This window comes from Podarcis cretensis, assembly GCF_951804945.1.
Source record: "Podarcis cretensis genome assembly, chromosome: 2".
NCBI classification, from domain to species: domain Eukaryota; kingdom Metazoa; phylum Chordata; class Lepidosauria; order Squamata; family Lacertidae; genus Podarcis; species Podarcis cretensis.
Window position 1 is genome coordinate 15,751,433 of NC_137171.1, and position 14,929 is coordinate 15,766,361.

At 43.3% G+C, this 14,929-nt stretch overlaps 1 protein-coding gene across 9 annotated transcripts in view; it reads left to right on the forward strand.

Annotated features, from left to right (window-relative positions):
• LARP4 (La ribonucleoprotein 4) overlaps positions 1–14,929 on the forward strand; it is a 35,098-nt gene continuing 20,169 nt past the window's right edge. The window contains exons 1-4 of one of the 9 annotated variants that reach the window (XM_079966365.1): positions 1–92; positions 7,985–8,089; positions 9,849–9,996; positions 12,613–12,765. In XM_079966365.1, coding sequence (XP_079822491.1) covers positions 8,087–8,089; positions 9,849–9,996; positions 12,613–12,765 — 304 coding nt within the window. In that variant the 5' untranslated portion in view covers positions 1–92; positions 7,985–8,086. Of the gene's footprint in view, positions 97–385; positions 499–7,984; positions 8,090–9,848; positions 9,997–12,612; positions 12,766–14,929 lie in introns of those variants that run through there. The other 8 variants (XM_079966368.1, XM_079966367.1, XM_079966370.1 and 5 more) reach the window with 8 other exon arrangements.

Consider the following 14,929-nt stretch of genomic DNA (forward strand, 5'->3'; position numbering starts at 1 on the left):
GGGTGGGCGGGGGTGGGGCCTCGGGGTCGGGAGGGTCGCAGACTGGAGGGGGTTGGGAGGTTGAGAGGAAGAAGATGCTGCTCTTCGTGGAGGTGAGTGAGGGAATGAGCGGGCGCGCGCGAGGCGGCGGCGGGGGGGGAGGGGAGGGGAGGTTGGCCCGTGTTGAGGCACGTGACTCTGAGGCGGCTCGCGCCCTCGCTGCGCGTGTGAGTTGGGGGGGGGGGAGAGAGGGGGTTGGGACTGACACAGCAAATCTCTGCGCCTGACCCTCCCCTCTCCCTTTACATTGGGATAATCATCAACTGAGCTGAGGGAAGGTGGGGGCGGGGGGGGGGGTGCGAGGAGGAGGAGGAGGAGGGGAGGTGCCCAGTACGCGCGCGCTTCCTCACTCCCTGATTCACACCCCCCCCCCCCCGCCGCACGTGCGCGCTCTCGCTCTCACGCAGAGACCACGGGCGCTCCATGCGGGCGCAGGAAGCTCACGCTGCCGCCGGGCGGGTAATGTGGCGGCGGTGGGTGGGGTGGTCTCTTGCCTCGGTGGCTTAAGATGTGCATATGGGGCTTCAGGGTGGGTGGGTGGCTGGCTCGCATAGACGTCCCGAGGGGCGGGGGGGGGGAGCCGGGTGGTGTGGGTGTGCCCCCCCCCAAGGGCAGGCGTCGGAAGGAGCTGGAGGCCTTCGATGCCGGCGGCGGCGGCGGTGCGTGCGCGTGTTGGGTGACTTTTAAGGCTCCCGAGAGATGGAAGCGTGGCTCGGGAGGGTGAAGGCGAAGCAGGCCTCCCGGGCCCAGCTGGCCTGGGCTGAGAAACGGAGCGGCCGCGTTTGTGCGTGTGTGTGAATGGGAGCTTTTTTTTTTTCCCCGTGCGTGGCTGGTTGCTTCGCGTGGAGGGGGTTGGGGAAAGCCCGGGTGAAGGGAGGCCTTGAAAGGCACTGCAATGACCTTTTGTAAAAGTTGCTCTGGTTGTGATTGCGGCGTGGAACATGGCCGGGCACGTGTGAAGGTTACACATTGAGGCCCGCGCCGGGGAGGGAAGATACTACTACAACTATTTCCCCACCAGCATATCCTCCTATCTTTTTTTTTTTTTAAATAAAACCTGGAAGATTTCTTTTTTACTCCCTCCGCCCAAATAGCTCTCCCCCCCCCCCCAACTGCAGGCACATGGCATGAGTGCAAAATAATCAGCTGACTGCCTGGCTTTCTCTTTCTCTTGCCTAGCTAATGCTTTGAGTAGATTCCAGATTGTATTGTTCTTATTGTAGAAATGTTGCAACTTAGCAACTTGGCGCTGGCTTAACTGTGCCCATAAACAGCACGCTTTGAGTGGTGAAGAGGTGTAGTTTCTGGATCTGAAGGTGCTTTTAACGAGATGGGTTTAATCGCTTTTCTTATTTGAAGAACTTAACACGTGGTGATTATTGCAATAATATTGTTACTCGTAACTAAACAATATAGCTTTGTATCTTCTAGTACTGTGTAAATCTATTGCTGTAGAAGGAAAAGTTTGTGAATGGGAGTTGTATGTAGCATATGGCTGTTTTCAAACAGTGCAAAGTCAAAATGGAGAATGACATTTTCAAATGCAATTCCAATCTTTCTTGTGATAAGATAAGCAGTTACTTAGATTAAGAAAGCATAAAAGTGTTTCTCGTGTTAAATATTTATTTGGAGTCTTACTTGTAGATCAGTTTTATACATGCCTTGAATCCAGTGGGACTTTCTTCAGTGGGACTTACTAACAAGTAAATATGTATTAGAAGACAGCCTCAGGCACCCATTAAAATAATGCATGATGAAAGAGTGAATGCCTTAAATGCGTTTTCAGCAGAACCATTGACTTCTGACAAAGGTGTGTAATTAGAACCTATTTATAAGTCATACATTATAATTTTTTTTATTTCACCAACAGGCCTCATGAGCACTTAAAAGGGTGGACTAATGTGGCTGTTCAGTAGTATAAAGGTTATTCAATATAGATTGACTTTAGGTAAAAAGGGTTTGTGACTCTTAGTGTTCCAAGGTGTGCAAAATGTCAGAAAATATATGGATTCACAGCACATTCCTATACATGTATATTCATCGCATTACTCCTCAGTAAGTACATAAGGAATCACATTCATTTAGATGCAAACGTGATATGAAGGCTAGAGACTAATTAAGAAAACTTACCATAGAAATAAATAAGCAGCTGCAGTAGTAGCCATTACACCTGGAGTGCTAGAATACTTTACCTATCTTAAAAACCAAAACCAAAATGGATATAAGCAGACCAGGAGGAAGAGTCTGTTCCTGTTTTAATTTCTTCTATTGGGATAATGGTATGGCTGTTTGTAATGACTCGTCATTTGTTACTAATAAATTTATTTTCCCAAGCATGCAAGCTTATCACTTTATAAAATAACTGAAAATGCATGCTTTTAAGGATGCAATCCTATACACACTTATCTGAGAGCGCTTACATCTGAGTAAACATGCCTGGAAATGTGCTGTAATTCATACAAAGAGAGCCAGTGTGGTGTAGTGGTTAAGAGTGATAGACTTGTAATCTGGGGAACTGGGTTCGGGTCTCTGCTCCTCCACATGCAGCTGCTAGGTGACCTTGGGCTAGTCACACTTCTCTGAAGTCTCCCAGCCCCACTCAACTCACAGAGTGTTTGTTGTGTGGGAGGAAGGGAAAGGAGAATGTTAGCCGCTTTGAGACTCCTTAGGGTAGCGATAAAGCGGGATATCAAATCCAAACTCTTCTAAATGTGTGCCTATGGTGAGCCTTTCATTTTTTTAAAAAAACTTTGTTTATAATGATGAACCTAGCCCCCACAACAATGTTTGTGGTGCATTCTTACTGTTTTAGTCTGTTTTGTTCCACAACTGTGGAATGGGTAGTAGTTTGAACTTCAGTACAATTGGACGGCTCCCTTTAGTGCAGTGAAGCGTTTTCTTTTAACATCAGAGCCATTTCTGATCATCAGTTTGCAACAGAGCTGGTGCAAATGAGTTTGATTTCAAGTACAGTCGTACCTTGGAAGTCATACAATCTGTTCCGAAATCCGTTCTGGAAGTCCATTCGACTTAAATGTTCAGAAACCAAAGTGTGGCTTCTGCAGCCAATCGGAAGTCGCAGAAGCCCTGTTAGGCTTCCAAAAATAGTTTGCAAACCAGAACAGTCACTTCTGGGTTTGCGGCGTTTGGGTGCCAGAACGTTCGGGAACTAAGCTGTTCCATAACCAAGGTACAACTGTGCATGTTACCAACATGCTATATTTTTGATAGCTGTTTAACTTGTGTACCTTGTGCAAGATCTTCTAGCTCACGGGTGGGGAACCTTTTTGATTTAGTGAACCAGAACTTTATCTCCTCTCTCTCCACAGGCCTACTTTTGCAGGTGGGTGGAGCCACCCACTTGTGTTGAGGTTGTCAGGCGATTTGATAGGTGTGCATTCTTCCTCACCTCTCAAGGTTGCCCTGTGGGATGTTAGGGGGAGGGGTTCTGCTTTAACAGCATTTTTCCTGCAGGGAATGTGTTGGTGAAGCAGCACCCAACTGAATTGTAGTCTGCTCAGCAACTGATGAGCAGAGTCTTCAGTCCTGCTCCATGCTGGGACCTGAGCAGGATTTAATCTCCCTTCCTCAGTTGATGATTGTGGATTAAATCCTGCTGCTTTGGCTGTGTATGCCAATTCTCAGCAGGGGAATTGATGTGTGCAGCCAATGCAGAATTGAACCCTGACCATCAGCTGATACCACCCACCAACAGCTGACTGAGAGGTGGAAGTAGGCTTGGGAAAATAGCCTTCTGGGCCAAATTTGACCTTGTGGGCAAAGGTTGGTCTGTGAACTGGATGTTTCCAATTCCTGATTGGCTAATGACCATAGTGTTCATGGTTAAGTAAAAGAGTTCTAGGAGGGCATGCAATTTTAAACATACTTGCTTGCAAATAATACTTAATTGCAGTGGATCATTCAAGAATGCAAGCTTTGAATTTCTTTTGATATTCCTGATTTTTCTTATTCTGCTAATCTTCATTTCTTTTTTCTTTATCAGTACAGTGGTGCCCCGCAAGACAAATGCCTCGCAAGACGAAAATGTCTTGCGAGTTCCTGCGGGGTTTTTTTCCTCCCCCCCTTTTTCTAAGCCGCTTATCCGATAAGCCGCTAAACCGCTAATAGCGCTAATCCGATAAGCCGTCAATGGGCTTGCTTCGCAAGACGAAAAGACCACTAGACGAAGAGACTCGCGGAACGGATTCTTTTCGTCTTGCGAGGCACCACTGTACCCTAGCCTCTATAATGACACCTCAAATCCAATGAATTGCCCATGTTGGTTTAAAGATGGCTGCAATTTTATTTACTTATGTAGTAAAGTTTTGGCATCTTGTTATAACATGGAGATTGAACTGGGAAGTCAATTTAGTGCTGAACACAGTGCTAAGAGGTCACTATCTCTTTTTCTTCTCTGCCTCTGGCAGCTGTGCAACTTTCAAACTAGGTAAGCTTCATTGGGGAAAGAGGCTGAGAGGGGATTCTGTGTGGTCGTTTGGCAACCATACAAGCATCTCTTGGTGCTTCCTCTTAACCTGGAAGTGATGGGGAATGCTTCCATAGTTGCTTAGCAACTGCATGGGTGTTTCCCCTTCTACTGCTTTGTCTGTATAATGCATACTAGCTCAGTTGGCATGAATGTGGCTGAAAAAAGTGCAGCTGTTACCACCACTCCTTGCTTTAAAGTGTTAGCTAAGACTGGGAAGCAAAATCATTCCCCCCTTCAATGCTTTCACTGGGCTAGTGATAAATTGGATTTGGCCCATGGACTGTCAATTAGCAGTTTTTGATATTGAAGACCCTTCCATGCAGAGCTTGTCTGAGGCCCTGGGCAGGAGTCTTGTTATAATAAAGTTATAAACAACACCCCCTACCCCTCCCCAGCCCCCTGAGGCCTGGGACAAGTGTACCTGGCTGGGCCCCCACTGCTACCATATTGGTTGCTTTCTCATGTTTATATTTTGTATCTCCTAATCTGATTCATTATAAATTAGCAGTGTTGAATAACAGATTCTCATTATATACATAATAATGCATTATATACATAATGATGATCTGTTCAGGGGTGGACTGTGGATTGCAGGTGTTTAGTATATTTGTTACTAAACCCTCTGGGTTGGAACCAGAGAAAAGCATGCAGAAAGGGGATTGCAGAAGCTGACCTCTGCTTCCCCCAGAACTCCTCTGCTGAGTCCAGGGCTCTGTGTGTGTGGCTGAGGTGATCTCTGAAACCTGGGCCGTCACTAGGCAGGACACAAGCCTGCTAAGCCTTGTGGTCTGGTGCGTGGATGCGAATCTTGTATTCCATGTAGCAAGGCTAGATCTGGTCACTTCACAAAACAATATTTCATGTCCAGCTGTTACAATGCTAATATACCTAAAGGGCATGGGGAAAGTTGCATTTGTATATGGTTTAGTCATAGAATTGTAGATAGAGTTGGGAGGTTCTTCTAGTCCAACCACCTGCAGAGATGCAAAGGAGGAAGAAATTACTGAAATTTGTTAGTTAAGCATTGTAAACCAAGAAGCTGCTGCAGAGCTGTTACTGAAAAGTATTTACTGAATGACATCCTTGTGTAACAAGTTTTGTAACCTCAACACTGTTCGACACTGGCACATGTAGGATTTTGCTGTTTGCTTTTACTGTTTTTGCTCAATCGCGCTTTGGCAACAAGCAGTAGAAATAAGCGGTAACATACTGGTAACATGTACGGGATTTCAGCCTGAGCTAAGTCCTCATGTATGAAATTTAGACATTTAACGGAAGCAGGAAGTTGGTGCAGCAAGGCTTCATTCCTCCAAACTGTAGTTTGAATTTGCTCTCTGAGGATTATTGGTGCTTAGAAACTACTTTAATTGGCCTGCAAATGGCTTTGCAAGCCCTCGAAAGGCACCATTATTAGATTGTCATTCCAGTTATAAGAAGTTTGGGAGGATCTCTAGAATAATTTCACAGGTATGTGAAAAGGTTGCCAGTCATTAAAAAAATTGTGTAGTCTTGCTTGTTTCACTGGGAAGCTTGTGCATTATGTGCAATGTAATCTCACCTTTTAAAATAAGATTTTCCTTTTTTAAAGAGCTATATTGCAGTGCTTGTTGAAGGAATTTATATTTCATGATAGTGAAAGAATAAGTATGTATGTAATGAGCAACCAGCAATCACTACAGGACTTGAAGCTTTCAGCCTCTAGTGGCTTTGCGTTTTTTTCTTCAGCACTATTCTCAGAGAACACATTTCACATATGTGTAGAAACTGCTACAAAGAATATGCAAAACATTCAGAACTAAAACTTTTTTAAAGACCTTTGTCCTTGCTGCCCCCTCCCCCCCCCCCCCCCCGCTTTTGCTGATCAAAGTTAGTTCCTGGGCGAAGCCTGATTCGGAGCTAAGTACACTTTAAAAAGCTGATACAAACTTGGAGTGCTTGGAACAGGTGAAAGAAAATGTAATAAGAAAGGCAAAAAATCACAAATCTTATCAGCTGCAGGAGGATGTGTTTTATGAGCCCTTTCGACATACCATTGTAAACTGAATATTGTGTGTGTGTTATTCTTGCCTTCTCTCACACACGCCTTTTGTGTGAAAGTTAATTCTTGCAATACTTCAGGCATCTATTATTGTGGAGAGGTGGAAACTTTAAAAAGAGGTACGAGGGAGAGCTTGAGGTTACTCATCTCCATCTCCAATAGTTAATAAACACAGCCTAACTTCAAGGCTACTCTAGAAGCTATAACCTTATTGGAACTTTTCACTTGCATGAAGAAAGCAATCCAGTTGCAATTCTTGGACAAAAGAGTAGTTTTGTTGGGTCCCGTATTTTCTCAAAATGTATCTACAGATTCACTCCTATCTCCACTGATTTCTCAGGGTAGAAGTGGATGAGTCCTGCTCAAAAGCAGACCCAGTTCTATGCCTCCTTCCTTAACCATAATGTTTAGTAAGGAATGCATGTGATGTGATAATCACATTGTGCACATCCCTGTCCCTGCTATATATCATTGGCTGCTATGGGAGCAGGAATAGGTTCAGCTCTGGCTGAGGTGTTATTTATTATATACTATAATGGTAATCAGAAAACTCTTATGTCAGCTTTCCCCAGGGCTGGGAAGGGAGGAAGACAAGGTTTTAAGACTTTTTAAGTGTATCTTGTAAAGTTGTTAAAAGCTTGTATATTGTTTTGATTCCTTCTTAATATAACAGAACAACTACAGCAGTCTTCTTAATCTTCTGTCTTCCATATCTTGTTGGATAACAACTTCCATAGTCTCTGATTTGGTCATGTTGGCTTGGGCTAATGGGGTTTGGAGTCCCAGCATCTGGAAGGTGGTAGATTAGGGAAGCCTGATAATATGTTATGTATTTTTTTTTTAATGTTAGAATTTGTGCCTTTGGGATGCCTACTTTTATACATAGTTCTATTAAATTATTTATGACAATGGCATGCAGAATCGGAGATCTAGTCGAAAATATAAGGAAGAAAAATAGTGTGAATGGGAAGATGGGGTACCAATTTCTGGTTGAGGCTTCTGCTTTTGCCTTTCTGTACTGTCACAAGTCTTCACTCCTGCTAGTGAAGTAGAACAGTTTTGCCATGACTATGCAGTTGTATGACACTGGATACATTGGGGGGAGGCGGAACTGATTGAGACTGGATTCAAACTGAATGTTATGACCTGTGATTTAAAAACCAGCTATGTTGGAGTGTACCTTACTCTTGAGCAAGAATCCTCTCAGTCACTCACTGTTTTACCCATGTCTCTGTTCTAAGCCTTTTGAACATGATCGGAGGAGGTGAAGCCAGTTCATATTTTGGGAGACATAGGTGTTTAGTTCACAAAGCTATACTGATGTTTAGTTGTACTGTGATCTTGGTGGGGGCAAAATTATATATGTGGCAATCCATAATGCTTCCTTATGCCCTGTTTTTTTTCTGTTCTATGGACAGGGTATGGTACTAAAGCCACTCCTTGATGCTAGAGAGACTCCAGAAGGCTAGACTCTGGAATTCAACTTCCTTATTCTCTGGCCTGTGCTTCTCTGTGGCAAGATGGTCAGTGCTTGTTCAGTATCATTATACTGTCTTAATAAAGAGCCATATCTTTCTGTGTGTTGCTGCAGATTATATTTCTGTTGTTCAGGAGAGCCCATCTTCCAGAGAGCAGGTTCTTGAAGCTGGGGGAAAAGTTAAATTGCCAATGAGACAAGGTGTGGTTATAAGCCAGCCTGATCCCTTGAAACATGCAGACAACTGAATACCTGGAAGCTCCTCATAATATTTTTGGTTTCTGACATGAGGGTTCTTGGACTTCATAGTTCTTTAAACTTACTGATAGAGAGGGGGCATTATTGAAAAACTGTCTGTGGGTTACACTGATGTTAGGTACATATTTTGAATGTTGGTGTTTGCAATGAGGTGCTGTTAAAACAATGAAAATTTACTTATCCATAGGATGAATTACTCCATAGGACACTGCATAGTTCTTATTAAATTTGGCACTTACTAAGAAAACGAGAAGAGCCTGCTGGATCAGGCCAATGGCCCATCTGGTTCAGCATCCTTTTCTCACAGTGGCTGAACAGTTGCCCTTGGGAAACCCAACAAGCAGGATTTGACCACAAGAGCGCTCTCCCCTCCTGTGGTTTCCAGCTCTCCAGGGGCCAAACCTGACCCACCAGGCCATTTTGGATAAGCCACACTCACCTACCTGACGTCAGGCATGGGGCGAGTAAGGGTAGAGCTTCAAATGAACAATTGGGAGCTTAAGGTGGACGTCTGATTCTTCCCTTGCTGGAGCATTATGTCGTCTGATGACTGGTGGAAAAAGTCCATTGCACAGCACTTCTGAAGTTCTTGACAGCCAGCTGTTTATCAGGTGCATGGGAACTGCAATGCAAGGGGCTTTGCCAGCCCTGTGCTTAGCAAAGCTCTGAGCATTGGGCTTGCAAAGCTGCCTTCTGCAGGGATTGATTGTGCAACCAAGTTCCCCATGGGGATTTGGTCAGGCAGGGGTGAACTCATTGCCCACAGTGATAGGTGATAATTTCAACCTTGCTTTCCGCAGGGATTAGCTGTGCAATTGAGTTTCCATGGGGAGCTGGGTTGTACAGCTGATCTAGCAGCATCTCTCTCTGCCCCACATCTTACATACATGAGGTATGTTTGTGGGGTTTGCGAAAAATGGTATTGGGGGCCACATTGGGTTCTGTGCCAGGCCAAATCTGGCTGGAGGTTCCCCGCCCTTGTTTTAAGAGCCTAGCAGTGGTCTAGCCTTATAGGGAGGGGTTCCCAAAAGACAAGTGTGTCCAAACTGCAGGAAACATTTCATTCTAATGGTACCTCTTGCAGAATGGAACATGGTTTTGGCCCTCACTAAGGAATGTATTTATCAAACCTGAAACCTCTTATAGTTTTTTTTTGGGGGGGGTGCAAACTGCAGTAAATACCAGCATGCAGACTCAAAGAAGTTATTGCGGTGGTAGCAGGAGATAAAAATTGCTTACCAAGGGACTGTGGGGCAGGGATGGTGCTTGCATATTTTCACAGCGATTTACAAGAATCTAAGAAAGCCATACTGTTACACTGGGTTCCTTCACCCCATGGAATTGCTTAGAAATTGTGGGAAATTTATATCCCCTAATTACACCATTATCTGCCCCACTGAGTTTTCACATTAGTCTTAACTAGTTTGTAATACGGCCACAGCCCACTTCTGTTTAAATGGGAGATGGATCTCCAAAGCTTAACAGAAGAAATATTCCTGACCTTTTAAGTCTTGCTATTTGCTAATACACATCTTCTGTTTTCTCAGCAGGTAACATCGAAAGGTGCCAGCTTAAATCCTAATGCAAAAGTATGGCAGGAAAGCATGCAAGGAAACTCTGAAGCTGCACCAGCAACTAATGGCACTGAGCAATCATGGCAAGAAACAGCAGCTGTGCCGGGAAATAGTACAGAGGGTAAGATGTCAAGACCATACTTCTAAATATGAACAATGGCTTAATCCCTTGCTTAGCTAGGATTGTGGTTATAGTGTGACTCTAAATCCAGCAGTAAGAAGCAACCAGTGCTTTTGTCCTTGAAAGCACAGTAGCTGCTTCTGGGTGCTGGTTGTCTGTAACAGAAGGCATTACTTCAGCTCCAGAAGAGGCAGCTGGTTAGCTTGGATTAGGAGTGGGGAACATGTGGGTCTCCAGATGTTGTTTGACTTTAACTCCCATCAGCCCCAGCCAGCATGACTAGTGGTTAGGGATGATGGAACTAGCATCTGGAGAGCCATGGGTTCTCCAGCCCTGGCTTTGATAGAAATATATATGAATTTGTGAGGAAGTGTATTGAAGATGTTCACATGGTTAGTACTCCTGAATGGGAGTGTTTCTAAAAAGTTACAAAGGCCCAATGATGACCCAAGTATCGCGCTAAGAGGGAAGCAAGTTGCTAAATGTACAGAAATGAATCTCTTTCTCACTTTGCCTTTTTCTGTTCCCTTTGTTTTCTTTTCTCACCCTTTCCTTGAGCTTTTTTCATCATTTCTGAACTTTAGTGAACATGTGACCCTGTGAACAAAAAGTTTGAAAGCTGAGGGCCATATACAACCCAAGCTGATTGAGTTATTCCTTAGATCATGTGCGTGGTAAACACATTGGCAAAATAATGCCTGCACAATTTAAGAATGGTGAAAACCTAGGCAGAATTGTGATATTTAAGATTATGCACAGCTTGAAAATTATTTGCATTTAAGAAGTAAAGTTGGCTCACTTGGTTCTGAATTCTTATGGCACCAGCCACTTTTAGTGCTTTCCCACATATTTCTAGTGGAAATAGATTTTTTGAAATGCAAGTAGACATTCCTAGGATTTTAAAGCATGTACAGTCTACATGTAATGTCACAATGCCTCTAGTTGTGTGGCCTCTAGTTCTTGGTGGCGAGAAGTGTGAAATGTAGCCCATCATCCCTTGCATATTTGAAGTTTAGGGAAATGTAGAATTACTGGAATAAAAGCTACCTATGGGAGATTCTCTGCTGCAAGTAGTTGCTGTTTTCAAGGGAGAAGCAAGGTTGCTGTTAACCTTGTTTTGCTTGATTGTTCTGTTGCCTGTTAAGCTCATACTTCAATGAACAATTGTTTCAGGTTTCAGTTTCCTGCTAATGCAGTGGGTTCTGGTGCAAACAAGATCTTCGAAGGAATTCATTTTGTTAGGGAAGGTAGTTCAGATAGACCAGAGAAGGTGGGTAGGGTAAACTGGTGTCTTTATGGAGTTTGCTTTAGTAGCTTCAAAATCTGTATTTGCCTGACTTTCTGTTCCAAATTTTTCCTTTCTCCATGTGCTGCATGAGGGGGCACATACAGCTCCAACACACAAACCAGTCTTTCCCCTTAATATTCCTCACCCCATGCACTTGTCTTTTCTTCCTCCCTTTTCTAAATTCCCACATTGCTGCTTAAACCTGTCAAGAACTTGGGCATTTAGAAAGAAAGCTGTTTGAAGGGAAACTACTGTTGGTATTTTCCCCTGGGTTGCCCTTATAAACAGCTCTCTTAGTAAAAGCTTGATATTTATTTGCAGGTGTCATCCATTCATTGTTACTAGAAAATCTTAGGAAACTTGGGAAATAAAAAATGTCACCTAGAAAATTTTCTACATCGCTGTAACACACATGAGCATGTTTCACACACAGTTTTTTGCTTTCCCAGAAACATGTTGAGTATTAAAACTGGTTATTTTAATCTTGGCTATTGGCAGTTGTGATCATTTCTTAGATAAGAACTTGACCAGTTACTTAAGTACAGTATGTTTTGTAACCTCAGCAGCAGTTCAAAGCTGTTATTATTTAATAAGTATTACATGCTTATTTTATATATAAGGGACACGGGTGGCGCTGTGGTCTAAACCACAGAGCCTAGGGCTTGCCCATCAGAAGGTCAGCAGTTCGAATCTCCGTGACGGGGTGAGCACCTGTTGTTCGGTCCCAGCTCCTGCCCACCTAGCAGTTCGAAAGCATGTCAAAGTGTAAGTAGAGGGCAGGAAGGTAAATGGTGTTTCTGTGCGCTGCTCTGGTTCGCCAGAAGTGGCTTAGTCATGCTGGCCACATTACCCAGAAGCTGTCTGCTGATGAACGCTGGCTCCCTCAGCCTATAGAGCGAGATGAGCGCGCAACCCCAGAGTTGTCTGCAACTGGACCTAACGTTCAGGGGTACCTTTACCTTTACCTTTTACTTATTAAATAATGTACTTTGAATCCACGATTAGTATTTGTCTGTATGTGGGGGAAGGAGGGACTTCTAAATTCAGCCTTCTCCATTAATCCAAAGTTGACTGAAACTGGATAAAAGGAGCAAATAATATATAAAAGGCCCTGCATACTCAGTGTTTGTGTGTACAGGTGTATAAAACTACATTGTTTGTAATGGTAACGTTGGTGGTTGCCAGGAGTTTGTTTTTGTTGACGTTTGTAAGCTCCTTTGTGAAGGAAATGTCTAAAAAAGTGGGATACAATAAGAATGGAAGGAAATGCATTTTCATTGCTTGCAACCTGAGCTTTTTCCCATTTATGGCTTTTGTACTTGTGCCAGGTAATGCTGAGGTTGCAGATGATGGTGCTAAGCGGTATGACACAATGTATTCATCTTGTGAAACATCAAACAGCTCAGGTGTTGAGGAATCCGCGGCTAATGGAATGGTCTTGACACATGAAGAACTTGGATACCAACTCTATGATGTTTCTGGTAAGCTTCCAGTCTACTTTGCGAGAGCCCCTAAATATAGGCACCTCCCTGTTTTTCTGGATATTCAAATTGTATGTTTTACCCTTTGCATCAGCGATATCCATTACATATATTCTGTGTTAAAGTCCATTCATGTGTACTGCATGGGGATTATCAGCAAAACTCAGATTTAGAATAGTGACATGGTTTATTTGTTTCCTTCCACACAATGCACACACATGCTTGTTGTTAAAGATGCAGGATGGTCTGACAATCCCTTGAATTTCTAGAACCCTCAGGTTTTGTATGACTTTTAAAACTTCCAGTAGGGTTGTGAAAGAGCATCTTGGAAGACAACGTTTGGAGGTAGTACAGTGGGGTATATTCTGAGAGTGAGATCAAAGAACTACTGACAGTGGCACTTAGGAAAAAGCTTCAGAGAGCCTAGAAGGGAAGCGACAGGTGATGTACTGTTTCAGGGGAAAATAAAACAATCTTTCTAAGAGTGTCATGCAATGTTATTGTCTTTGTCAGTGACCTTATAGACTTGCCTGGTGTCTTCAGAAAGTATTGACTCCTCTCCTTGGATTGAATTTGAAAGATCGTGTTTATAGACATACACAGCTGACACTAGTATTTTTTTTACATAGTAAACCCTTATGAAGATGGTCTCTCCCCCCGCCCCCCCGGTTGCTTACAGTCCTTAGGCAATATAGTCACACTGCATTTTGAATGAAGCACATATAAACCAGTTCCTTTATTCAGATGTGGCTATGAACTTTCCTTTGTGTACCTGGCAGTGTGTAATATTTCAAATGAGGGGTGGTGGGGATTAGGTCTCAGGACACTAAATTCTGACTGGGAAGGAACTGGTGCTCCATGTATGCTTTTCCTTCCCATGAGATGTCTGTGCTGTATGTAACTTGTAATAACAAAGAGCAGGCATCATGCATATATTCAGGGCACTGTTTCTTTTCACAGACTGGGATGGGGGAAAAGATGGGAGTTCTGCATCTTTGAAACTACCCAAAAGAGAAAATTGACTTATCAAATCCCAAGATGGCAGTTTTCACCCTCATAGTAAATAGTTGGATGTTTTATCAACTTCTTCAGGGTAAAGATGTGCCACAAATTACTGTATGTTTTGCACCTTCCTTTGTGTCATAGTGGTCTTATACCTTTCCAGGCAGTCTCCTTTATATCATTTAAAAGCTGAATGAGCTGAGACCAGAATCAGTTTGAACTCACAGTTGGACTCAGATTAACCATAGCTTGTCTAACATGTCTCTATTGTGAGGCTACTAATGGCTACCTTTCCTCAGTTACAATATTCATGTTAACTTGAAATGAAAAGAAACTCTTAATTTTATGCCAGCATTTAAACCATGGTGCCTGGTCGATCAGGCAGTGAATTTTTTCTAAACCAGAAAGCTGTTGTTTTCGCACTCATCATCCCTGTTTCTTTGGTTGTGTCACAAGTGACTTAATTGGACATGTTTAGGGTAGGTGAAATAGTAAAATCTTTTGTGGGTTAGAAGACCTGACTTCATAAGTCCAGTATAAGCTTTGAAATGTTTCTGCTTGCTGAGGTGCGGAGGAGCTATAAACTGATTGTGCCATTAATAAAGCAATCCAGGAATCTCTGTTTAGAGCAGAAATATCAGAATGGATTTTCCCACGTGCTAGATCATCGTAATAAAACCACTTAATAACAACGAATTTATATTTTGTTGTTCTACTAAAAGTTCCTGTTGCAGTGCTGGGGTACCTCCAGCCTCCCATTTGGCCAAGCCATGCCCAGCTGCCATCATACAGCATCAGGTGTGGGGCAGGTCATGACATTGGATGCTTTGTGGGCTGTACCTTGGTCCACAGAGTTTGATTTCACCTAATTCCTAGTTATTCAGTGGGTGGCCTGCCACACAGGAGGTTGGGAAGATAATGATCTGCCAGTTTATCACTTCTGACCTAGAGCTATGTGCAATATAATGGTAAAAACGTATTGTCAGATGCTGCGTGGTGGTAGCTCATGAGTAACCAGGCAAGACTCCGACCTGTCTTTTACAGGTTTTATTGTGCAAATTATTTACAGTGCAGATACACAAGTTTCATGTCTGTCTTAGTCACTAGCAGAATCCGGGAGTGGCTTCTTCTGGCTCCCCCCCAAAACATAAGAACTTAAGAC